The following is a 23,664-nucleotide window of genomic DNA, read 5'->3' as shown; positions in this document are numbered from 1 at the left end:
GTGCATATATAAGGTAGTGTAGACAGCTGTATTATCTAATACAGCCTTACAGTTGGCTGACCGCTCCATCTCGAATTTGATATAGACGGATCGCCGTAACCAACCCAATCTTCTCCGCCTCGTCCAGCGTAATTGGCATAGCTCTGGTTGCCAAGTTCAAGCACCCCGACCTAAACCAATCCGAAATCCCGTATCTCTGGCCGAGCATGACCTTACTAACTGGATCCATGCCCTTTGCAGCCATCTCCTTGATCGCCAGTTTTCGCAAAACACTGAATTCCCACATGGTAGCCAATCCAAGAATCGACACCCATTCATCGAATGAAATGTTGAAATAGGAGAAAGGAATTTGTCTATTGGCATCGTCGTGGCCTACGGTTAAGCCTTGTAAGCTACGATCGACTGGAGACTCACAATGGGTACAAGACCTTCAAGAGGGCCTGGAAGTCGGCTTTCTTGACTCCTTGCAATTTAAACGGGTAGTTCTCGTTACAACCCTCTACCGGCTTATCATTTCCAGGGGGTAAGGTGAAAGTCGTTGCGAAAACGGCCGAATTTTCAGAGAAGTGATGCCTTGGAACTTTGAAGAGGCTGTCTTCCACCTTGGAAGAAATTCCACCTTCGATTATCTCCTTAGTACATTAAAAGAGACCAAAAAATCACCTGAAACACGACATGCTCCAAATAATACATTTTGTCTTTCGAGATAGTCGGCAATGTTTCTGGTGCATCATGCGTCGACGTAGTAGACATTGTGGTGGTGTCCACAGCAAGTGCAGTAAGTGCGGCATTTGGAACGCTAGTGCGACTCTCACGCTGCGGTTAATACTTTGAAGTCCTCTGAGGCCAATCTGAGGCGGTGGTTGCCGTCGAAGTTCCGTCCGGACGAATTTGAACCCTTGCAATAGCATCTTTAGGGATTGTCAAAATATATTCTTGCCTAAGCGTACGAGATATCTCTGCAACATGAATTCACTGCTGTTCCCGTCATGATGCCCCATAACCCCGTTCATCTGCCTCCACATCTGCAAGCTCCTGCGCGAAAGTCGTCCGAATGGTCTTTTCATAATCGAGCGGAGAATAATCAGGGCGTCCGTAGGCCTTTTCCCTCACACCATAGATAAATATGGTTGTAAGATAGCCAATGATTTTTGCTTCATCGTCAGAGCCTGAGATCTTCTCGGTACGTCTGGCAAGTTGCTCGTATCCGGAGAGCAACCAGCTAAAAACCCTGTATTTTTTTCCCAACCGAATTTTCTCAACGACGTCGTCGCATATGGTCATTATCTTTGCTGTGGCCAGCCTCCTGAATTCCACAAAGTACCATCTGGTAGAAAGGTCCAAAACAAAGACCCATTCGGTGCATGACAAAGTCTGACTGCGCGCAATTTTTCTGATGGTGGTCATTGGTCAAACTCGAGGACGGATCCGAGATCGAATAAAAAAAACATTAACTCACAAGGGGTACAAAATCTTCATCAAATTCTCAAAGTCAACCTTCGTCATGCCTGGGAGGAATATTGGACTCTCTTCACTATACCCTTCGGCATTCAAGACCTCCTCCTGGGGCTGGTCCAAGCTGACAGGGAATATTGCAGCACTTCTGACGAAGTGATATTTTGGTACTTTGAAGAGGCATCCTTCAACCTGCCACACAACAATGATAATCTTCATCGCACCACTATAGTAAAGTAAACCATCGCCACATACGGAAAAAATTATCGTATCAAGAAAATAGTCAGGATGTTTAATGGAAGGCATGGACTGAGGGCCTGGGATGGTTTAGTCCAAGAAGATCGTTGACCTTATTCACAATGACACTTTCACCACGAGGACGAACATGAGGTGAAAGCTGAGTATTCATTTATTTTAAAACCGAAAACCCTGTGCTGAAAAAAGAATTTTATTCTGGGAAGAACTTGGGGGCTTAAGATCTCAGGATCATAGTGGAAGCTTTACAAAAGAACGAAAGATGAAAGCCTAATTCGCCATCCTCGAAATCCTTGATACAAGATGTAATTATAAAGTCAACTCTCCCAATTTGCGTCCAAGTACCCATTACCCATCTTATTTCTCCCCTTTTTCTTCTTCTTCAAAGACTTACGCATTTTGCCATCTGGACCATCAGACGGGGGAGGACAGTCAAATTTCACATCCGACAGCCGGGGAGGTGGCTCAAGAAAATCATCTCCCAACCCCAAAGCTCTCAACTCCTCCGGGCAGACTTGCCCCATAGCCGAAATGAGGGGCACCGCCAATCGCGACTGACGATAGTCCTCACGAAGACGGCACAAACGCACGGCTGTATCACCACCGATTTCCTCTGCTGTACGAGCAGAATGTATGGATTCATGTTGTGTGATCAAGTGTTGAAGGCCACTGACGACCCAGGCAGCAATAATGTAACGTTTGCCCAGATTGACGCGCTCGGCAGCATCTAGGGAGTTCATATCGTTTAATTGTGATATTGCAAGCATCAGGAAAACTACACGTCCACTTATGTCACTTAGGTCACTTTGACAAGTGGCCAAGTGACAAAAGTGAACTCAAGTGGCCAAAGGAAACTCACTTGGCTAAGTAGGTTGCTGCCTTGGCCAAGTGATTCCTCTTGATGCAAGTGAAGACTCAAGTGGGTAAGTTGTATGTCAAGTTGATCTCAAAAGTGACCAAGTGACGAAATAGCAGTCTCGAACTGTTCCCAATTTCACACAGAATGGTATATTTAGTAGGGTAAAAGAGTATATTAAATGGTACCAATGTCTACCTACAATGTAGCAGCTCAAGGAACCTCTGAAATGCGTAGAAAGCCAAACATCCCACAACCCAACATCCCACCCTTCAGTCTCGCTCATGGAGAAACCAAAATGACCTGTTTCACTCGTTCACAGTGCCAATGCCTATCCCCTCGATGCGCGAATTGTCTTCGTGACAATTTGTTGATAGAATCGATGTAGCCCACGGTGCTGGCGCCCCAGTTGTCCTCCGAGAATTTTGCTTCTTCCTTACGATCCGGAATGCCGGCAGTAGAAACCCCCGTGATCCAGAACTTGAACGCGCGCTCAGCCTGCATGAAAATAAGATCACGTGGAAGGGAAGGGAAAAGGAGACATACCCAAATGTCGAATATGTAGGCACGGCGAAAACGGCGATGGGATTGCCGCCACCTCCATCTAATGCGAATGAGCTCGGAATCTGGGCACGGTGAAGACGGCGGTGGGAGTCTCCATATGAGCATGGCGGAAGATGGTGTAGATGTAGTCGAGGTACCTGGGTAGGGTAAAGTCATGAGGAGGGGACAGGCGGAGAAGAAGGGAACAAACCAGATTGTTTTTGGCTCGGTGGGGATCTCCATATGAGGGTGGCAGAAGGCGGTGTAGACGTAGTCGAGGAGGTGGTACCTGGGTAGGGTGAAGTTGCGAAAAGGGGACAGGTGGGGAGGGGAGAAGGGAACCACTAGTGCCTACCACTTTTATGATAAAACCTGGGCATTTGCCTGCACAGTCTTTTCAATCCCCCCAAGTGAAATATGAAATGAAATGCCTAGGCTATTTCATTCTTGCTTTGCAGCTATTTCATTCCTACCCACCACATTTTTCATTTCTCCTTGGCAATGAAATGCATTTCATTCTTTTGCCTGTGCTTTTTCATAACTTTTTCATTCTTTGCCAACTTTATTTCTTTTCTTTTCATTCTTTGCCAGTATCATTTCATTCTTTTGCCTGCACTTTTTCATAATTTTTTTCATTCTTTGTCAGTCTTATTTCATTCATTTGCCTGTGCTTTTTCATAACTTATGTATTTGTTTGGTTATGATGGGATCAAAATATAAGACATGTGATCTTTTAGTTGCCTCAATTTACATGTTTATTGCTCAATTAAGTTAGATTATGGCCTCAAATACAAACAAATGTAAAGATCACAAGCCAGGGGTTGATTAGGTCAAACTATAGCTAATAATTTGAGAATACATATGTTTATTATTTACAAACAAATAATGTGTCTAGTTATGAAAAGGCTTAGAGAAGCAATGAAATGAGTTTCATTTTTTTTAAGTGCAACCCTAACCTTAAACATGGCAAACAATGAAATAATAAGTTATGAAAAGGTGCAGGCAATGGAATGAAATAGGACTGGCAAAGAATGAAAAAAAAATTATGAAAAAGCGCAGGCAAAAGAATGAAATGATACTGGCAAAGAATGAAAAGAAAAGAAATAAAGTTGGCAAAGAATGAAAAAGTTATGAAAAAGCACAGGCAAAAGAATGAAATGCATTTCATTGCCAAGGAGAAATGAAAAATGTGGTGGGTAGGAATGAAATAGCTGCAAAGCAAGAATGAAATAGCCTAGGCATTTCATTTCATATTTCACTTGGGGGGATTGAAAAGACTGTGCAGGCAAATGCCCAGGTTTTATCATAAAAGTGGTAGGTACCACTCAGGGAACAGACCAGATGACCAAGGTTGTCGTATTCTCCGCTGTATCCCAACATCAACTTCCTCCCCTCTAGAAGTACAAGAAAACCATCCTGCACTAGCGAAGGTCGAGCGTGTGATGGCTAAGGTTCGTCATCGTGTTCTGTGAGACCGTCAATATGTTTTGCATTTGTCTGTAAGATAGGATATGCATGTTAGCTTGCCCTATCAAAATACAAAGCGAAGAGGAGGAAAGACACACCCAAAACGTCCTGCTGGACAGCGGACTCAGTCCTGCACCAGCAAATGTCGAGCGCGTGATGACTACGGTTCGTTTTCCATGTCGGTGAGCGAGCGAGCAAGCACAGACTGCATTGGGATTTGGCGAGGGCAGGTTGGACACCACTCAGTTATGATAAACGTTGAAAAGAAAAACCGATGGTGAAAATTTCAACATTGTCACATGTCGTCGGACTTCGAATGCACTTAGGAATAATTTCTAAGTAGCGTGTTTGAGCATCCCGATGGCTTTTGTGAGCGCGGGCACTTACGACTTACTGACGTGAGTGACTTGAATCCCCACTTGGACTCACTTCGAGTTTGAAAGGAAGTTGTGGCTGTAACATCAAGTGCCGAAGTGATTCAAGTGAGATCACAAGCGATGTAAGCCCAACAAGTGAAGTGTAGTTTTCCTGATGAGCAGTCGAACCTCGTCAAATTTCCACAAGGTCGATAGCTTGAGCACGGAGATCCATTCAGCTCTTGTGAGTGACAATATTGCAGAAATTTGGCTACAGTGATGGGTCAAGGAAACTATACGGAAATAAGAATTGAGACGCACAGAGGGTACAGAATTTTAAGAAAATTTTGAAAGTCAGTTTTTGTGATGTCGCTCGGCAGAGCGACGGGTTCCTCAGACTCCTCAGAACCACCTGTAGGGAGATACATACTCTTTGGCAAAAAACTCGGAACCGTTGGAGAAGTGATATTTCGGTACTCGAAAAAGACAATTTTCCACCTGACCGGGCCAGTTTAAGATCGAGATAAATCAGTTGACAACGATGAGAAGCTCACTAAGAAAGTAACGCTTGGCAAAAAATATAATTCATCTTTTGAAGTCGACTCTACCGATCCGGATGCGAGTTCAGACATTGGTCAGGAGCTGCATTGTTGTGGTTAAGACGAGCACTTGATATGGACAACTCCGCCTTACTTTTGTTTACGTCGCATACATGAGGCTGCCACAAGGCAATCCGGTTTCACTGCGGATGGGAAAAGATAACGAAACGTGCCCAAATTCTCGGGGTGTTGTATCTCTCTGGGATCTAGATCTTGCTTAATACGGTGGCTTTGTCGAAGTCTAAGTCGTGAGACCTTTGAGAGATGTATGGCAATTGCAAAATCAGCATTGAAGAAATATTTGGTGGACCGGAACCTTACAAGTAACGACACTGTAAAGGTTTGAAGTCAATCAGTTGTCCAGGATAGTTCTTCGAATCCTTCGCGACAGCCCCCACGAAAGACGGAGTAATAATAACTCAATGCTGGGTTACATATGTCGAGGGATTTGGAGAGGATTTGGATGGGTGCGGACCCTCGGGACTGCCCTGGCTAGATGTAACATTCTGTTAATCTCCGCTGAGGTCTATCTTTGAGGTTCACTATGTGTTGCCACAAAGTGAGGTGTATCAGGAGATGCAACAACGAAATCTAGTAGCCCATGTTGATTATCAACTTTCTGTATAATGTACCAGAGACAATAAGGAGCGATCGTACACGATTGGATGATTAGCGAAGGCGAGCCAGTGGGGCTATCAGTGCACGCAATATGTGACATGACACATGTATGGCATGACAAGGGTGTAGGTGTGGCATGGCAGGGGTTTTATGGGGTATGGCATAGCATGGTAGAGGTGTACATAGGTGTGGCATGGCAGGCGGGCATGGTTTGGGATGGCATGGTGAAGCGTTGGCCAGGAGGTGGCAGTATGGCATGGCATAGCGATGTGGCAGTATGGCATGGCATAGCGATGTGGCAGGTGAAAAGCGAGAGAGTGGTTGGGTGAGGTGGGGAGGAAAGGTTAGAGAAGGTGGGGTTGGTCTGGAGTAACTACTAACCTTCTTGATCGCGTCGAGCCTGACCATATCCCATCCCTTCTCTGGGGCTGTGTTGAGGGGCTTCAGGTTTATAGGCGCGATGTTGAAGCCTTGACCTCTCACTACGTCGTCGTGCCACTGTCTTCTGACTCTGGCCTGGTACGTGATGAGAACGCTCTCGCCGTTTGGCCGTGAGCGCATCGAGTTGAATTTCACTTTGAAGTAAAAATGAGCAAAGGACTCGACGTGTTTCTTCAGCCAGTCGCAAAGGCCCATGAAGCAGAGTATAGTGTTCTTGCCAAAGTTCATCTGCCTCCAGGTGAGGTCAGCGTCTGGGACAACATTCTTGAGAGCCTTGAACGAAGTGACTGGCTTGAGTGCGACGAGGTCGTCTATCTTGGTCAGACCGTACGCGTCCGAGTCGTCGGACTGGGCTCTGCTCGCATCCTGTGCTTCGGCGCATAATACCACAGCTGTACAAGCTTAAAAGACTTCAGTTTTCCGATGGCGAACTGAGAGGGCCGGGGCATGAGGTGTCTGCCACCATCTTGCTCTCGTCGGTCTTTGGGTTTCTTTCAAGTTTCTTTTGGAATCTGTGTGACGCGTAACGGCGGTATACAATGAGAAGAAGCCGGCACGTGCTGCACCTTTATTTTAAGCTATGCTCATACATACGTCGCAATTTCGCCACTCTGACCTTGAACCCATGCCACTTGAAGGTAACTCCCCTTCGACCAATACTGGGGTTTACGATAGCTGATAATTGGAAGTTAACAGCGATGGACTCCTCAAATGACTAGGTGACCCACTGGCTTTATTTTTGCCCTGGACCCATTGGCCAAAGGCAGGAGGTGATCAATGATCGCCAGTTTGTCCTGTGACCAGAAGGAGGTGTTGGAGCGGTCAGTGAAGACCCGATGCTCTAGAAGAGGATGCGCTGGGGAAACGTAGACAGCCGATCCACCTCAGGCTGGCAGTGGTTTCAAAGTGGTGCTACAGACATCCGTGAGTCTGGCAGCCACCGTGACATTCGCGTCCTTTGCTGATTGTTTGAAAAAGACCGTCAGTGATGCTGTGAGTTGGCTGAAACCCGAATCGCATTGACAAGATCATGCTAACGTCCATCCCCAATCCATCCCTTTTCTTTCTCACAGAGAAGAATTTTTGTAATATACCGCAATAGTAAGTTATGTTCCGTGATTATAACTTTTTTTTCCTTCCTTTCTGGCGATGTGCTCACACTCACTGACACGTAGGACAGATGCCACCAAGAAGCCCACGCCTTTTCTTGGCGGTAGAAAAAACCGATGAACCGGCTCAGGAATCGCCAATGTCTAGACTCCTTGTCCACTTTGCGGCTAGCACTGTTAGAAATGCGATTTTCTTATTGTGGTAAAACTGCCTGGGTCACAAATTTCAGAGAACGAATGTCCATCTTTCTTCACCTGATCAACACGCGACAGCGTGGAGGTCACCACCAATCCGCCGACCCATAACCACGTTCATCTGCCTCTATATCTGTGAGCTCCTTTTCGAACTCGCGACGGATGGCCTCCACACAATTCAAAGAGGAAGAGCTGATTTCTTCTCTCACGATGCAGACAGAGAAAGCTGTGGTATAGTCGATGAGCTTGGCTTCGTCGTGAGAGATCATCTGAGATCGTCTGGCGAGCTGCTCGTATCCGGACACCAGCCATCTCGAAACCCGGTATTCTCTTCCCAGCAGAATTTTTGTGGTGGGAGAGTCACCACACAAAGCGCTTAATTCTGCGATTGCCAGCTGTCTACACTCAACAAATCGCCATTTTGTAGACAGCTTCAAGACTGAAACCCATTCATCATACGACAAGCTTTGTGTATCGCAAATTTTTCTACAATGAAGGTGAAGAATAACATTGCAGTCAGTGCCGGTAGAAGCATAAGGCTTACAAGGGATACATGATCTTCATAAGATTCTGAAAGTCGACTTTTGTTACTCCTGTGAGGACGATGGGGTTTGTTTCATCATTTCCCTCCACATCAGCTCCTTGCTGGTGTTGGCCTAGATTCACCGGAAAGTCACGTTTGTTTAAGAAATGGTATTTTGGAACTTTAAAGAGGTACCCTTCCACCTGAAAATAGTGTAAAATACAGTTGACGCAAGGGTGATGCAAAACGTAGACATCAACCCACCGCAAAAACGACCATGTCCAGGAAGTAGTTTGGGTGCCTTGCAGAGAGACCGTCGTTCAAGTGTTGTGGGTCTGACATGAGTGGAGGTGGTCTGTTTTAACTTTTGAATTTGTTCCCGGACACTACTTAGTGCCAATCGATAACGATTTGGGGTCAAAACTGACTTGCATATTTCTAGACTCTAGTACATCCCACACCCTTTTTCCATCGAGATTTGGTCGAGACTGCGATAAATCACCGGCACCGTGTACCCACAAAACCGCGAGTCAAGTTCATTTCGCCTGACGCCTCTTACTTCTTTTTCTTGAATTTATTTCCTCTTGGATGCGGGGGCTGAGGTCGGGGGCAGTGGTCCGACAGAAGCAAGCAAGAGCGCTTATCTGTATCGATAGAAGCGATACAGGCCACGCTGCTTATGCAGTGTGCAAAAAATAGGGACTGAACATAGTTGTAGGTCTGAAGTAGGCTCGCAGCGCTAGAGAAATTCTAATGTCTGGCTTTTCAGGAAATGGAGATATTATCCATCTTCCGAGAATAACTTCGGAAATGCAACGATGAAATTGCATTTACTATCAAACAATACAATGAGAGTGTTAGAGTTTTGTCACATGCCAGTTGACTTGATTGTACACCGCCGACAAGCGTCACCCTGCTCAAGCTATCCGCTCACCATTTCGCTACCCCTTTCTCCTACAGTTGATTGAAGGTTTCGCCAAACTTCTCCCTAAGTCGATCTGTTAAACTGTCTTCAGAACTTCCCCAAGGAATCTCGCCCCGCCCAGATTCAAGGTTCCATTGCGAGGTTGTCTGATTGCCGTATCCGTTACGGTAGGTGGTCGTAGTGAGGCGCAAAAATTCTTCTCTGATCGCTGCGACTTTCAAAGCAGTTCTCGCCCCCAGCTCGTCCATGTCCAACTCATCCACAGGCTTGTCCCTATACACTAGGCCCTTGAACGCTGGCAGAAGCCACTCGTCAACATGAAATCTACGAGCAAGTGCAATCTGGTGAGCAGGTTTGCACTCCAGGAGCGGTGTCAGATTTGAGATGCTCAATTCCCGAACATTGTCCATGTCCCACATATCAGATAACTTGAGGACTGACGTCCATTCCTCCAAATTTAAATCTAGTTCCCGACGAAAATTTCTGTTTGCCTAAGATTAAAAAAATGGGGTAATTCCGCATTCCCTGACTCACCGAGGATAAAACACTTTTAAAAGTTGGCGGAAATCCTCCTTGAGGATGTGATCCAAGCACAACGGTTGCTCGTCCGTCAGCCCATCTACGACTGAAGATTCGGGTGGAGGGAACAAAAACATTTCTCGGAGGATTTCGGACTCCTGAATGAAATGCAACCGCGGAACCTTGAAAAGAGATCCTTCTACCTGTTTGTCACAGAATTGGCGCGCAAGAACGAATAGCTCGAGAGTGCACACACCAAGAAAATCACGTAGTCATGATAGAAGTCCTCATCTCGTACCACCACATCTTCTCTCTCAACGTTATCAACACTGTGTCCCGGCGGGGGGTCTAGCGGGCCAGTGAAATCAGCTGAAAAGAACGGATCTTCTGCATTCGTCGAGGAGAACTCCATAGTCGCAAAGCAAAAGATGTTTCTCACAACCTGTTGCCTGCTGGATGCCTCGTGGAGGATCAGACTTCATGAATCGATAAGCGCCTTTATGATAACAGAACTCGTTGCATAGGCCGGGATCAAAACCACGCATGGAAGTTGCAGGTCTTTTGGTCATTATACCTTCTCAAGAAAACGGCGATCATGCAATAGGGAGCATTAAGTGAATGATTGATGATAACAGAGAACCCGCGACGCTACCTCGTGAGATTCAAGCCCAAGCCCTTACAGGAGCCTCGATAAACCCGTACAAATTATTTATCTCTTTTCCCGTAGCCATATCGTCGAGAACCTTGCATAAAGAGTTCGTTTGCAAGGAAGATGAGTACTGGGTAACATGTGGGGTATGGGTGGGGATCATCTCGGTCGGGCAGGGTATTAGATAAGACATGGAAATACGAGAATAAAAAGTCACAAGCACACCTTGATCAGAAGCCTTGAGATGTGTTGGTTCAACGTGCCCGGTGCCGACGTCGTACTAATTGATGGTGGCAATGATATTGATTTTCGGGCGGTTATTTTTTGAAGAAGTCCGAAGTCGTGATTTTCTTCACCTAAGCCAGACTTCCCAATGCTCGCTACGTGAGTAGCGGGTTTTACCCTACGAGCCACCAAAGCTCTTGCGTGGGTAAGTTTAGCCATGTTTGGCGCCCTCTAAGTGACTCGTATGTTGCTCGTATGGACTCGAAGTGTTCAAACTTCAAATTGCATTGGCTGCGAGGAGCAGCCATGCCAGCTAATATTAAACAGATCATTTCCTTCTCCAATATAATATGCTCCTCGCAGCCATTAGACGGTCACATAAATGACCAACTGCCGCAAACAATTGTGGCGGGTGAGTCGATAACGCAAATATTATTTGAATTGGTCAATACATAATCGCCGTAGCGAGCTTTGCGCCCGTAGGCGCGCTGCAGTGGTTATGCTGGACGAGGAATCGTGACTGTTTTGGTTCAGGACGCGTTTGTTTGGTTTTTAGGACGCGTTTGTTTGGTTTGGTGTGGTTTACCACCGAACTTTATTTGTTCGCAACCCAAATTGGGTCATGCTGTCTTCACGAGAGAAAAGAACGCAGCAGGGAGGTCCTTACAGTCTGGATAAAATTTCTTTTTCTCCTTATCTTGAATGAGAATTTTTTCGGATCTCAATATCAATGTTTTTTTGCTTCACGGACATCACCGGCGATGCATGCATACACTGCTCAGCGCTCATTAAGTACTGTATGCTGTAATTTATTCATGATTGAGGCTAAGTTCACAGTCCTAGTGCGACCTATCGGAGGACCCCCGAAAATCCTGCTAAATGATAGATACTGAAATTGCCGATTTCCAGATTCTTGTCCGTACCAATTTTGGCGAAGTCTGTCCGGATTTTATCTAGCCTAGACCAAAATTTCGAAAAGTTGTCCGAACTGCGTATCTAGCCCAAGTCAGGGCCAAATTTTTTTGTGCGGCAAAAGGTTCGAACCGCAGACCACACGTCAGGCTTCGTAAAGTACATACTTTTTTTCCGTTGAGCTACGCGACCATAGTTGTCCGGTTAGTATCTAGCCTCTGATTCTTCTCGCAAGCCTGTCCGGATTCTGTATCTAGCATTTTGCTGATTTTTTCGAAAACCTGTCCGGTTTGTATCTATCCTAGCGCCTCATTTTGAAAAATTCTGTCCGGATCGGTATCTACCATTTAGCAGGATTTTCGGGGGTCCTCCTATCGGACCTCTCCTCAATTGAGATTTTTAGCGCTAATGGCTGCAATTGAAAAGCGGCTGTACCTTCCGCCGGCTATCCACTCAAAAGACAGTTTTCATCAAACTGCCTTGACCACCAACAGAGATACTAGCTCGGAGTTCAGGTCCATCGTACACCATGTCAAATTTTGCACAACTTTTGACCCATGTATCCCTGAACAACGAGTGAATCAAGAACAAGGTCGAAGGCATGTACCAGACATTTTTGGAATGGGGCACGTATTTTGAGTTCCTGGATAACGAAAAATAGGACCCATTGATAGAATGATTTGAATTTGTCGGCCGACACCCATAACTGAGCCCACAAATAATAAAGGAGACCGTTGTATTCGTACCCCAGGGCATACGATTGCGCGTAGAATTTCCTGGGGCTCCGATCAACGGAACACGATCGACAGTAGGACTTTCAGACCCATCGAATTCGAGGTCACGCGCACAACCCACCTTGACAATTGACAAGGGCAACATCCTGACGCTTGAGTGAGCCTGATCTGCGGAATGGCTTGTTTTCTTCCACGGTTGCCGTCAAACCTTCATCGGCCTGCATCTCCCCTGGATGTGCCTCCCAACCGGCCACGCGCACAACCGGAATTGTAAGAGAGACGCCCAAACCCTTTTTAATTTAAACCTGGGCGAAGGGCGGACGGGCGGTATACGGAATGGGAATACATAACCATCGCATGCACGATAAGGAGAGGAGCATACATCTCTGTTACAACAATAAGTGGCGGTATTATGTACTAGAGTAACATTGAAGATACCGCATCGTCGTCCCCTCCATCCATCGCGCCAAGCAAGGTTGGTCCGGATCCAAGAAGTACATGGTGGGGGAGATAAAATAAGCAATAAGGGGAGTGTGCGATTTTAGTGTGAGAACCGAGATAAGAGGAGAGAAAAAAAATGAGTGTGTGGCGGTGGAGATGATGTGAATTTTGGTACAATCGTCGCTCAATCGTGAGTGATGGGTGGTATACAAGATGTCGTTCCGGAAAGAGGAGGAAGTAAGGGCGTGGAATAACGTGCAGCCGAAGAGAATGTAGGGCGTGAGTACAGATAACAAAAATCTGATCAAATTCAAGATGAGCTGTTTGGGGAGGATCAAAAAGAAAGAAAAAACCAACCAGAGGAAAGGAATAATCACGGCGAGGACTTCACCACCACCATCCGCGCCGGTTTCGGGAAGCCCCCCCAGAACGCTGCAATTCTGCCCGTGCTTAACAATGGCTTTTTCTGCTTCACAGGCATGGGAAAGTACCCGACACTTTGATTCGGGTCAGTAACGTGAAAGTGCCGAGCTCGCGCAGACGCATCGAGCTCCAACCCTAACAATGCAAGTTGATCGGTGGGATCATCGAACATCAGGCTCTTGCCCTCATCCTGCAGGATATTCGTCAACCCGACAGGCACGGGGCTAATGGGGAAAAGACGCACAACTGCTGGGTGATGATGTTGATGATGGTGGTGATTGTTCGTTTTGTCCATGGGAGGGGCTCTGAAAGACAGGGCCGCTTCGTCATCCTCATGGCACGTCTTACACTCGTCCGAGTCAGATTCATCAGACTCGTCAGACGAGTTGAAGGTAATGTCGACTGGTGTTGGAGTCCGCGATTCGCGTACGTCTTTCGTCTTGAATTTAATGGAGGAGTCGAGACTCCATGACGGAGTTGGAGTGGAAGTGCGGTCAGGGTGCGTGGAGACCCGAACCGCATCTTCCCAGCAAGCCTCAGTAAAGGCTTCTATAGGACTACGAAGAAGCATGTCGTCGAGCCCGTCTAGACATGTGTAATCGAAACCCATGTCCAGAGTTGTGGGATCAAAACACATCGAGAGTAGCGAGGCCGCGTCTTCCCCGTTTACCACGGGCCGGGAGATGTCGGTGGGCACGGATTGGATGCAAGGGGAATACATTTGGGCGTTGATAAGTGCTGACCACGATAAAATCTCAGCGGAGCAAGGATCACTGTCTAGGGTTGATGAGCTGGGCTTATGTCGCAGCTGGTGTAAAGTTAGCGCCGGTGACCATGAGGCATACCCCCGTGAACAGATAGATGCTTACCGTCGTTGGTGCTGGTTGTTGTCTCCGGTGGCCACCGTTACTTCTGCTGCTGCTGCTCCTGCTCATCGTAGCATGGCTGAAGCCCATCGATAGGCGCGCACCCGAAAAGCGTACAATGTCTTCTGGAAGCCAATATTCGGGCGTTTGAAGGTGGGTAGAACTAACCATGGTGCCCTTCCGACTCCGCTGCAAGGAGAGTGGCGCTGGGGGGGAAGGCAGGGCAGAATTGCTTGAGCGGCTGACTTATATTGGGACAGGGAGTATGACCCTTTTTGTAGGTCATAGTGTCAAACGGCAATTGTCCCGAAAAACTTGACATCGTGGAGGGAGTTTAGTCCTGTTTTGTACATACGCCGTTATCATGTCCTTGGCACGTGCTGCCTCGCAACTCTGATTTAGTAATTTTACGAGCTCATCAAGAATCGAGCACGCCCCTGGCAGGACACTGATCGTTTGGAGAAGTACCGGGGACACACAAAATCTTTAAATGAAACCACACTCGATCCAAAAATGTCCACTATAAAACCGAGGGGAAAGGAAATTACAGTGGGATAGCCAAACTGCCAACCAAGACCATATCGATGACTCGAAGTAAGAGAAGAGAACCTGCGATCTTGCCCTACTCGTATCATCAAGTTGCGAGGCGAGCGGGGGGTGCGCTCGTTGCTTTTTTCCGGCGAAACTTTTGCGTGAATCCCTTGGCTCTCTCAACCCAAGTGCTTGTCACTGGTGTCGGACCGGATATCGTCATTCGCGATGTCTGGTGCCGAATACTCCCTGGCGCATGGACACTGACACGACTCGTCGTGTTAGGCTCCTGCTCATCCTCGTCGGTGAGGATGGAATGCACAGTAGCCTCTTGAACTAATACCCCGATGACCACACCCCCGTCGGCCGTGCCAGGTATCACTTCTGAGCGTGCGCGACTCAGCTTCCGGGGAATCATCTTGGTGAGACTCTCTTTACCCGCTATTCGATGCATCTGTGTGACATGGGTTTGGTCTTCTGCATGCGCGTTATCGTCAGAGAAGGCGGAGGCGCCAGACGCGATTGAGTTGTCGCTGGCATTCTGAACTCGTATCAGCACACTGGAAACACGCAAGACACAGGGAGACTTGACTAACATCTATCTGCGCTTGGTAAAAGGGTGAATTGGAGGAGATCTTCGTCAATCGGTTTGGTGAGGGCAAAGACTCTTCAACCAACTAGTCACGAACATGTCAATAACATTCTCAGCGCCAACAACGACCCTCACCTGTCCTATTCGCGATATCGACACGCTCCCTCTCCGCCGCCTTTTTACCTGTTTTATGGTGGCATCCGTATCCACCTGCCGTAGCGCTTCTTGTGTCAATTTTTGAGTTTCGACCTCCTCTTGAGCGCGTCGTTCGCTCTCTTCCTCTACCTGCTGAAAGATCTACAAGGGGCGCGCAACGTCAGATTAATTGGCAGGGTCTAGCAAAAGTAAATTAAAGCCGTCACCTTTTCAAGTGGCTCTAGATAACCCACGTCATCGGTGGTAGCCATGGCAAGTCTGTCGGGGACGAGTCGCTCTGAGAGCTCGGTAAAGGATCTCGGCGGTCTAAAATCGCTGAGAACTGGGGGAACTGGAAAAAGGAGGGTACGGGTGGATAAGGTCGTTTCCAAATCTATGAGCTGTCCATGTTTCTGGACTTTCCACCGTCGTCTGTCCAATTCCGGTCCATTTTCACAGCGGGCAGCAATTCCCCTGATGAGTCAGCATCATGATCATTGTCTAGACCTATCTCTGAGACCTCTGCCGCCGGAACGGAAACCTCCGTCATTGAACTGGCAAAATATGACGCGGGTCTCAATTCCGGCGTTGAGAATGGGACTCGTTGCACACTTAACCCTGGTTTGTAGAAACGGCCAAGGATTTACGAGAGAAAGAGTGATCCAAACTCACGAAAACAAAAATCGTTCACGTTTCCAACACGTTTCAACGTCGTAAAGAAGAATGTGATTCCTCCCGACTCACGGACGGACGCATTTCGCCACCCTGGAAAGAGAATTCTTGCACACGACCCACGATTTCGATCCTTCGAAGCAAATTTTATTATTTAAGGCACTCTGAAAACTGGGAGGTGGGTACCATTCATAGTTCGAGTGGGTGCTTAACGTACTGAATACGATTCGATGACTAGACAATTCAAATTAGAATGAAGAAGGAAAGCATAGAGATTTATGTTCTTTCCAGGCGGCCTTTTGGTGGGCTGCACCGCACTATAGAAGGCGCGTGGTCAGCTCCAAGCTAAGGCATTGTCGTTCGGGAGAACTCACATAGACCGCAGACTTGCATCTGAAAAGGCACAATCAAGAGGTTAGCATAACTCGATCACAAATGAAGTACGGCCTGAGAAACCCGCACAACCGTGTCACTTACCTTGCACATTGCAAAAGGTCCGCACCATTGTTCTGAACGGTCTGGGTACAATGTCCGCCTCCGCATTGAACTAAACTACGCTCCAAAATCTGCTTCGTGCCTTGCATCATCAGACGCGTCCTCCTATTGAAATACGTCGTGGTGGAGTCAAGAAGAAAAAAACCAAAGAACTTACGGGTCGTTGGTTAACAGGGCTAGACATCTTTCGCAGGTATTCGACGCCAGGCGACCCGGAAACTTTGGCGCCCATTGCCGCAATTTTTTTACCAGTATTTTCTTGTCCGCTTCGTCAACTTCTGGGGTAGGTTGGAGAAGGAGGATCGTCGAGAGGAATTGGGTGATCTCAGCAACATCGTCGGCGTTCATGTTATCGATCTCAGCTGCGGACTCGGCAGTGCGTTTGGTTTGGAGAACAGCTATGCCTTGCCCGGCAGGATAACGCAGGAAGCGAACGAAGTATGGCCTAGTAATTGTCTCACGTTTTCAAACCAGCGGGAGAGCGTAGAACAACATACGTGTAGGAGATGACATTCAAGAGTGTCGTGGGCGCACTGAGGACACCAGAGTTGGATCGAAAGAGCTGTACCAGATCGGGCAGATACTTCGCTGCGAATTCACTTTCCGAAGGTGCTTGGGATCTTAAATTGGAACAAGATTAACTTTGAGCTCACTGATGGATGGGAGTCTGCTGCGTGCGTGGTTGACGTTGCAAGATCCCAAGCTACAAATTACGACAATGCGACGCGTCATTCACGCGTTTTTACACGGTAAACTGGTTCAGTGTTACTCACCTGCATCTTTAAAAGCTTGCTCCTCGTGGAGTCAGGTACTTCGCCCCGCCCATCATCGACGACTCCAACGTGTTTGGCGAGAGAATCAACAGAAACGTTTAGAAGAGCTTCTACAGAAGGGGCGGCCGCGCTCATGGTGGGTCAGCGGATTTCGATGTGGAGGATGGTGGTGAAAGAAACGAAGGAGGAGACACGAGGCAACTGAACAGTAAACTAGTCTATTACATACTATGTGACGACGTAAATTGAAAACCGATTGACACGCGGCAAACTTCGGGAGCAATTTGTGCTCGACTTGAGCAAATCCCCGAATTCTACACCACAATGGTAACTACTGATGCAAACGATATGAGCCGCACCGAAACCAAGTACAACCTTTACCACTTTTCTTTCCTTGCAATGAGTATCTCTGAGCTGAGACCACTCTAACGAGGATCGTCGTGCTCCATAATTTGGTTCGCATGCAATATAGATGGGAAATTAAATTTCATTCACGCGGCGTAAAGCTTGAGCGAGATAGCAAACGTAAATTAAAGCCGTCACCCAAGTGGCTCGAGTCATCGGTGGTATGGCAAGTCTTTCGGGAACGAGTCACTGTAAGACCATGGTAAAGGCACTTGGCGGTCTGGAATTGCTGAGAGCTCGGGGAACCGGGAAAAGGAGGGTACGGGTGGATAAGGTCGCTTGCAACTTGCAAGTCTACCAGCAAAATTATCATAACGCCCCCTGAGAACTGGGAGATGGGTACCATTCGTAGTTCGAGCGGGTGCTTGACATACCTACTGGATAGGATCCCACGACTACAGACAAGCCCATGACGGTCAAATCAGAATGACGAAGGAAAGCATAAAGATTTGTGGTCTTTCCAGGCGGCCTTTTGGTGAGCTGCACCGCACTATAGAAGGCGTGTGGTCAGCTCCAGGCTAAGGCATTGATTATTGTTGGAGAGAACTCACATAGACCGCAGACTTGCATCTGAAAAAGTACAACTAAATGGTTAGCATTACTCAATCACAGATGAACTGAGTACGACCCGCACAACCGTATCACTTGCCTTGCACATTGCAAAAGGTCCACACCATTGTCTTGAACGGTCCGGGTACAGTGTCCGGTTCCGAATAGAACTAAACGACGCTCCAAATACTGCTTCGAGCATTGCATCAGCAGACGCGTGCTCCTATTGAAATATGTCATGGTGGGGTCGAGAAAAAAAAACACTCAAGAACTTACGGGTCGTTGGTTAAGAGGGCTAAACATCTTTCACAGGCGCTCGAGACCAGGCGGCTCGGGGACATTTGCGCCCATTGCTGCAATTTTTTTACCAGGATTTCCTTGTCCGCTTCGTCAACTTCTTGAGGGGTTTGAAGAAGGAGGATCGTCGAGAGGAACAGGATGGTCTCAAGAACGTCATTGGCGTCCATGCCATCGATCTCGGCCGCGGACTCGGCAGTGCGTTTGGCTTGGAGAGCAGCTATGCCTTGCCCGGCAGGAGAACGAAGGAAGCGAACGAAGTATGGTCTAGTTTTCGTCTCGCGTTTTTAAATCAGGTCGAGGGCTTAGAGCAAACATACGTATATGAGATGATATTCAAGAGTGTCATGGGCGCACTGAAGACGCCAGAGTTGGATCGAAAGAGCTGTACTAGATCGGGCAGATACTTCGCTGCTAGTTCACTGTCCGAAGGCGCTTGGGATCTTAATTTGAACCAACATTAACTTGAACTCACTAATGGATGGGAACCTGCAGTGTGCGTGGTTGACGTTGCAAGATCCCAATCTACAAGGCAATGCGACGCGTCATTCACGCGTTTTTACAAATTATAAACTGCTGCAGTGTTAGTCACTTGCATCTTTAAAAGCTTGCTCCTCGTAGAATCAGGTACTTCGCCTTGCCCATCATCGACGACTCCAACGTGTTTAGCGAGAGAATCAACAGAAACATTTGGAAGAGCTTCTGCAGAAGGGGTGGCCGCGCTCATGGTGGGTCAGCGAATTTCGATGTGGAGGACAGTGGTGGGGTGAGCAACGAAAGAGGAAACACGAGGCAGAATACGATTGACACACGGCAAAGTTCGGGAGCAATTTGAGCAAATCCCTGCAAATCCTCGAATTCAAACAGTACGAATCCGATAGTAACTACTTATACAAACGATGTGAGCCGCATATTCAAAATCAAGTACAACCTGTATCACTTTTCTTTCCTTCTAATGACCAAGGTAAATGACACAGTATCCTAAAAAAAAGAAAACTTGAATTGGTACAATTGACCACTCTGTCACGAGGATCGTCTTCATCAGCTCCATACTATATAGTTCGCATGCAATATACACGGGAAATTAAATTTCGTTCATGCGGCGTGAAGGTCTTAATGCGGCGCGAGGTCGGAGACGACGATGCTCGATGGAGCGTGGTGATGGAGAGGGTTTGGTGGCATTGCAAATTTGAGGTGCCACTGGCACATTGCGAGTCGGGGGACGGCTAAACACGCGTGTCCGTTGGGGTAGAGTAGGCGCAATAGTAGATTTTAGAACGTTTTTGGCAGGCTGGAGATCATTCGCAAAGGCCGCCAGGCCTTTAATGTTCCAAGCGTCTGGGAACGACTGCAAAAAATCAGCAACGATGACAAGGAATGTATAGTAGAGGCTCACTCTATTGAACCTTGTCTTCTTTGCCTTATGGGGTCGCGAGAACATGACACCCATCGCACCTCTGGGATGCCGTTCTTCATTCAAGCACCCATAATCCAAGAGAGTGTGCATCTCCTCTTCGGGGATAATATCGGAGTCGAGGGCACGGGCGGGGAACGGGAGTACCTCAAAGTTGAGGAGAGCAACAGGGCATATTTCATACTGAAACAACGATGATGAGTGGGCGTGCTTCAACAATTTGGAGAGGGAGCCTGAGAGGGTATGATGCTTACCGTGTTAGCGCGTGAATCATGAGAAAAAAGGGCCATGTAGAAAACTTGAACTTACTGGTCTTGCTAATGGTGGTGGTTGGGGTTCGAGAGACTCTTGAAGGAATCTGTGACGCGTTGATAAACCACAGTGGACAAAGGTCCATGCGACAGGCCACATTCCCGAATTGGGACGTTGAACAGAGTCAGGTGCGAGAACAATGGTCAATCAACGCGCCGGTGGCCTTTGGCAGTCGCGCTAAATTGGATTGCGGCCACTGTGTAACCATGACTTTTGTAATGAGAGAAATTGTACAATTTCGTGTCTCTGCACGTCTGCCCGAGTTTGCTTTATTCCGCCCTGCCGCGCTAACAGATCTAATGAAAAGTAGATGCGCAGCATACAAATCTGGGAATCAGAAGCCGAGTACGTGCAATGTTATCAGTAGTAGAATCAAAGTTGACACTCGTTGTGGCAGTTGTGCTGGAGAGTGGATCTTTGCAAATTGCTGTGACTAAGTCAACACTACAACCGTCCGCTTTGAAAACTCACCCAAGGTCTAACAGAAGATCTTTTATGCGAGTTTCAGGGTAAAGCGTCTAAGGGCGATTGCGGTACTAGGAACTTGAAAGTTGTGTGATCACTGCGGCCTGGTGATGGACAAGTGACAGATGCTTGGAATTTGCTTGGAATGACAGGTAGAAGATGATTTTCTCAACGATGATTTCAAACAGAAAGATTCTGGTTTACCTAGAGCTCAGGTCCTGGGGAAGATGGTCAAAATCGGCGCGGTGTGGTGATGATTTGGGCTGAGCTCTCGCTTGGCTTGGACTGGCTCCTGTGCAGCTTCAAACGGGAACAAATAAACCGCTCAGTGCTCTTTTCGACAACCATCACAACCTCGCAGGCGAGATGGAGACCTCATGCGCTGCATCCTTTCAGGCGATGCCAAATGAACTTTTACTCCACATACTCAGCCTCGTTTCTTCCACCATTGATATCTTCGCCCTTTCTTCCACTTGTCGACACTTTCACTATGCATGCCTCCAATTTCTGTTTTCGACGAACAACTGCGACCCCTTCAGTGACGAAATATCGCTACTCCCTACTAATGGTGATTCCGAGTCTGCACAAGTCGTATTGGAGGCACTCGCTAGGTCTCTTCAAATCAACGGCACGTCCTTGAAGCGTCTCCGTTGCGACTTGACATCCAACTATAAATCGCCCCAGTCAATGACACGTGAAGCAAGATTCCTACTTCAGTACGTCTCGAAATTGTCGCATGTCGGGAACTTTTCGCTTCAAATGATGAACCCATGTTCGCCCGAGTGGGAGGCCGTGATAGTGAGCCTGCTGAACCTCTTGCCACTCAAATCGTGCACGGAGATGGAGTTGAAGTATATGGAGTCCTTAATCTGGCAAACTATCCGGTCTCAATCGACGCCTTCACCATCGTTATTGAAGTCTGGACTCCAGTCCTTTCAATCCTACTTCCCAACCTTCAACCCGGGTGTTCTCGCTAAACACAAACCAGTCCGCGCAGCTTCGCCAACATTTCTGAAGAAATGTCACCTGCAACATTTCCCTCCCTTCCTGCAAACCTACTACGTCCGTTTACTCAACACATCTAGCAATCTTACAGATCTTTCCATCAAGTACGTTTACAATTCGAAAGGATGGGCAGCTTGCCTTGAGCAGATACGAATCCCTAACCTCCCTACGCTCTCTGTGACCCATTGCGCTGTACCACCTCCTACACTGGCATGTTTCTTTGCTCGCCATCCTTCTCTTCGTTCTTTGGAGTTTCATCATAACATGTTCATCCCCAGCCACCCACCTCGCTTAAAGGGGGATGCCCTTTTCAGTGTTGAAACATTGGTGTCGTCACCAGATTGCATCGCATTATACCTACCTTCTCCAGGTTCTCTTCCTTCCCTCCAATCCGTGCGCATCATTGCTGGAGACAGGCATTTGGGCTTGACACGCTTAGAAAGTGCCTTCCAAATGATTTCAGAGTGCAAGCAGGACCTTTCACTCACCCTTGAATTTACCTCTTATGCGCCGATGTTGGACGCGTGGCTTCAGAGTGGAATTCAGCAAAGTGAAGACGATTTAGAGGTCGCTCGACCAGAAGCTTCAACACATTGTGTGAAGTACTTGCGTATCGATAGTCTGGACGGCTCCTTTTCCGATCTGACTCTGAACCTCCTTCCGAGGTGGCTTGGGCTGTTCCCTGCTTTACGGGACATCAGCTTTGTGGGACGCTGTTTTCGAGATCTGGCTTTGGTCACAATTTTTTCCGGGGAGGTTGGGTTCGTCCCTTCCATCGGGAAGGCGTGTACTTCTGTAAAAGCCTTTCGCCTCTGTGGTGGGGATGTTGAGTGGGCTCATGTCTATCCAGAGCGTACATGAGGTTTTCCTTCGCGACTCGTTATCTCATCCTCGTACTAATTGGTGACGGACAGGCAGAGGACAATCTTCTTTGGTGTTAATGTGTTGATGGACTGAGTAGATTTTTCACCCAACCCAGGGAGGAGTGATTCCAATGTTGCTCCTTTTATTGTGGTGTGTAGGATGGATTTCAATATGTATCTAGGGCCTACGGTTGCGCTACCCAACCCCCATAAAAAATTTGGTAGGACAATAATAGATCAACGTGGCTAGATTTGTGTTTAGTTCCAAAAATACAACGTAGGAAGATGTTTATGTTCGAAGAGGTTCTCAGATAGATTTATCCGCACTAAATGAAGAGGGCTGAGATCAGGTAAAGAGGATGGTAGATGTGTGAAGAATAAAGATAAATCAAGACGCCTAACGAGCAAGGTTCCCGATGTGTTCCTTTTGGCCTGTCCCCGACATACTTCATGGGCCGGAGTTGCTAAGCCTGAACCTGCTCTTCAACCTGCCAGTCATTCTACAGGTGTGCCCGAGATTTCATAGCTCGTCCGGTACGTGAGTGACGGGTGTTGTCGTTGGAGTGGCTGAAGACTGGGGTGGGATATTATAATCGGCTTCGTGGCAGGAGGAGATTGCTGCCTTGGGACAAAAACCTGCGTCGCCGTCCTGCGAAAGTGCGCCGGTACTCTATTGAAGGATCTAAGTTGAAATGAACGAATCATATCATGGGAAAGACTGACGTCGTATGTGCAGGAGAAGTCACCTGCCCCTCCACCTGGAAAAGCGGGGTAGCTGCAGAACAAAGAGGCCCCATCGTCACTGTACATGTGGTCACCCAGTGGAAAGCTAGCCAGGTCTTCTGTCGGACAGTTAAAAGTGCAGCTGGGCACACCAGACAGTTGGTCCGTTGCGTGCACTGCTGCAAGCGAGAGCAGGGCGCTGAGCGTTAAGAAAATTGGGTACATCGACCTTTTCGTGGGCTTGGAGAAGTGAACGGTCACAACGATTCGACGAAGGGGAATGTGGAATTGACTATGGTGTGAGAAACCCACATTTTATATC

General features: G+C 47.6%; 8 protein-coding genes across 8 annotated transcripts; all 8 read right to left on the bottom strand.

Annotated features, from left to right (window-relative positions):
- Positions 1–46: 46 nt before the first annotated feature.
- Positions 47–753, bottom strand: LACBIDRAFT_327753 (uncharacterized protein; the record flags this gene model as incomplete). The annotated part of the gene is made up of 3 exons (XM_001881529.1): positions 47–392; positions 415–629; positions 664–753. 3 exons carry the CDS (start codon positions 751–753, stop codon positions 47–49), a joined length of 651 nt encoding a protein of 216 aa, XP_001881564.1.
- A 1,202-nt stretch (positions 754–1,955) lies between these two features.
- On the bottom strand, positions 1,956–2,450 carry LACBIDRAFT_327752 (uncharacterized protein; the record flags this gene model as incomplete). Its single annotated transcript, XM_001881528.1, has 2 exons — positions 1,956–2,002; positions 2,105–2,450. 2 exons carry the CDS (start codon positions 2,448–2,450, stop codon positions 1,956–1,958), a joined length of 393 nt encoding a protein of 130 aa, XP_001881563.1.
- Positions 2,451–2,743: 293 nt separating this feature from the next.
- LACBIDRAFT_327751 (uncharacterized protein) lies at positions 2,744–3,591 on the bottom strand (the record flags this gene model as incomplete). The annotated part of the gene is made up of 4 exons (XM_001881527.1): positions 2,744–2,764; positions 2,960–3,064; positions 3,113–3,398; positions 3,587–3,591. 4 exons carry the CDS (start codon positions 3,589–3,591, stop codon positions 2,744–2,746), a joined length of 417 nt encoding a protein of 138 aa, XP_001881562.1.
- Positions 3,592–9,371: 5,780 nt separating this feature from the next.
- Positions 9,372–10,273, bottom strand: LACBIDRAFT_298314 (uncharacterized protein; the record flags this gene model as incomplete). Its single annotated transcript, XM_001881526.1, has 3 exons — positions 9,372–9,825; positions 9,877–10,064; positions 10,118–10,273. 3 exons carry the CDS (start codon positions 10,271–10,273, stop codon positions 9,372–9,374), a joined length of 798 nt encoding a protein of 265 aa, XP_001881561.1.
- A 1,827-nt stretch (positions 10,274–12,100) lies between these two features.
- LACBIDRAFT_327748 (uncharacterized protein) lies at positions 12,101–14,282 on the bottom strand (the record flags this gene model as incomplete). Its single annotated transcript, XM_001881525.1, has 5 exons — positions 12,101–12,290; positions 12,496–12,671; positions 13,214–13,435; positions 13,490–14,053; positions 14,115–14,282. 5 exons carry the CDS (start codon positions 14,280–14,282, stop codon positions 12,101–12,103), a joined length of 1,320 nt encoding a protein of 439 aa, XP_001881560.1.
- A 539-nt stretch (positions 14,283–14,821) lies between these two features.
- Positions 14,822–17,444, bottom strand: LACBIDRAFT_294513 (uncharacterized protein; the record flags this gene model as incomplete). Its single annotated transcript, XM_001881524.1, has 13 exons — positions 14,822–14,905; positions 14,965–15,183; positions 15,239–15,319; positions 15,370–15,531; positions 15,624–15,843; positions 16,114–16,134; positions 16,259–16,275; positions 16,416–16,434; positions 16,519–16,641; positions 16,694–16,981; positions 17,034–17,156; positions 17,190–17,239; positions 17,310–17,444. The coding sequence occupies 13 exons, from the start codon at positions 17,442–17,444 to the stop codon at positions 14,822–14,824; spliced, it is 1,542 nt and encodes a 513-aa protein (XP_001881559.1).
- Positions 17,445–17,796: 352 nt separating this feature from the next.
- Positions 17,797–19,287, bottom strand: LACBIDRAFT_327746 (uncharacterized protein; the record flags this gene model as incomplete). The annotated part of the gene is made up of 8 exons (XM_001881523.1): positions 17,797–18,008; positions 18,089–18,204; positions 18,266–18,284; positions 18,389–18,486; positions 18,540–18,827; positions 18,881–18,950; positions 19,036–19,085; positions 19,124–19,287. The coding sequence occupies 8 exons, from the start codon at positions 19,285–19,287 to the stop codon at positions 17,797–17,799; spliced, it is 1,017 nt and encodes a 338-aa protein (XP_001881558.1).
- Positions 19,288–19,397: 110 nt separating this feature from the next.
- On the bottom strand, positions 19,398–20,385 carry LACBIDRAFT_294512 (uncharacterized protein; the record flags this gene model as incomplete). Its single annotated transcript, XM_001881522.1, has 3 exons — positions 19,398–19,908; positions 19,957–20,157; positions 20,284–20,385. 3 exons carry the CDS (start codon positions 20,383–20,385, stop codon positions 19,645–19,647), a joined length of 567 nt encoding a protein of 188 aa, XP_001881557.1. The 3' UTR covers positions 19,398–19,644.
- Positions 20,386–23,664: the final 3,279 nt, after the last annotated feature.

Source organism: Laccaria bicolor, genomic scaffold (assembly GCF_000143565.1).
Source record: "Laccaria bicolor S238N-H82 LACBIscaffold_13 genomic scaffold, whole genome shotgun sequence".
In the NCBI taxonomy this organism is placed as follows: domain Eukaryota; kingdom Fungi; phylum Basidiomycota; class Agaricomycetes; order Agaricales; family Hydnangiaceae; genus Laccaria; species Laccaria bicolor.
The sequence above is the reverse complement of the archived record's forward strand: the minus strand, read 5'-3'. Positions and strand labels throughout refer to the sequence as shown.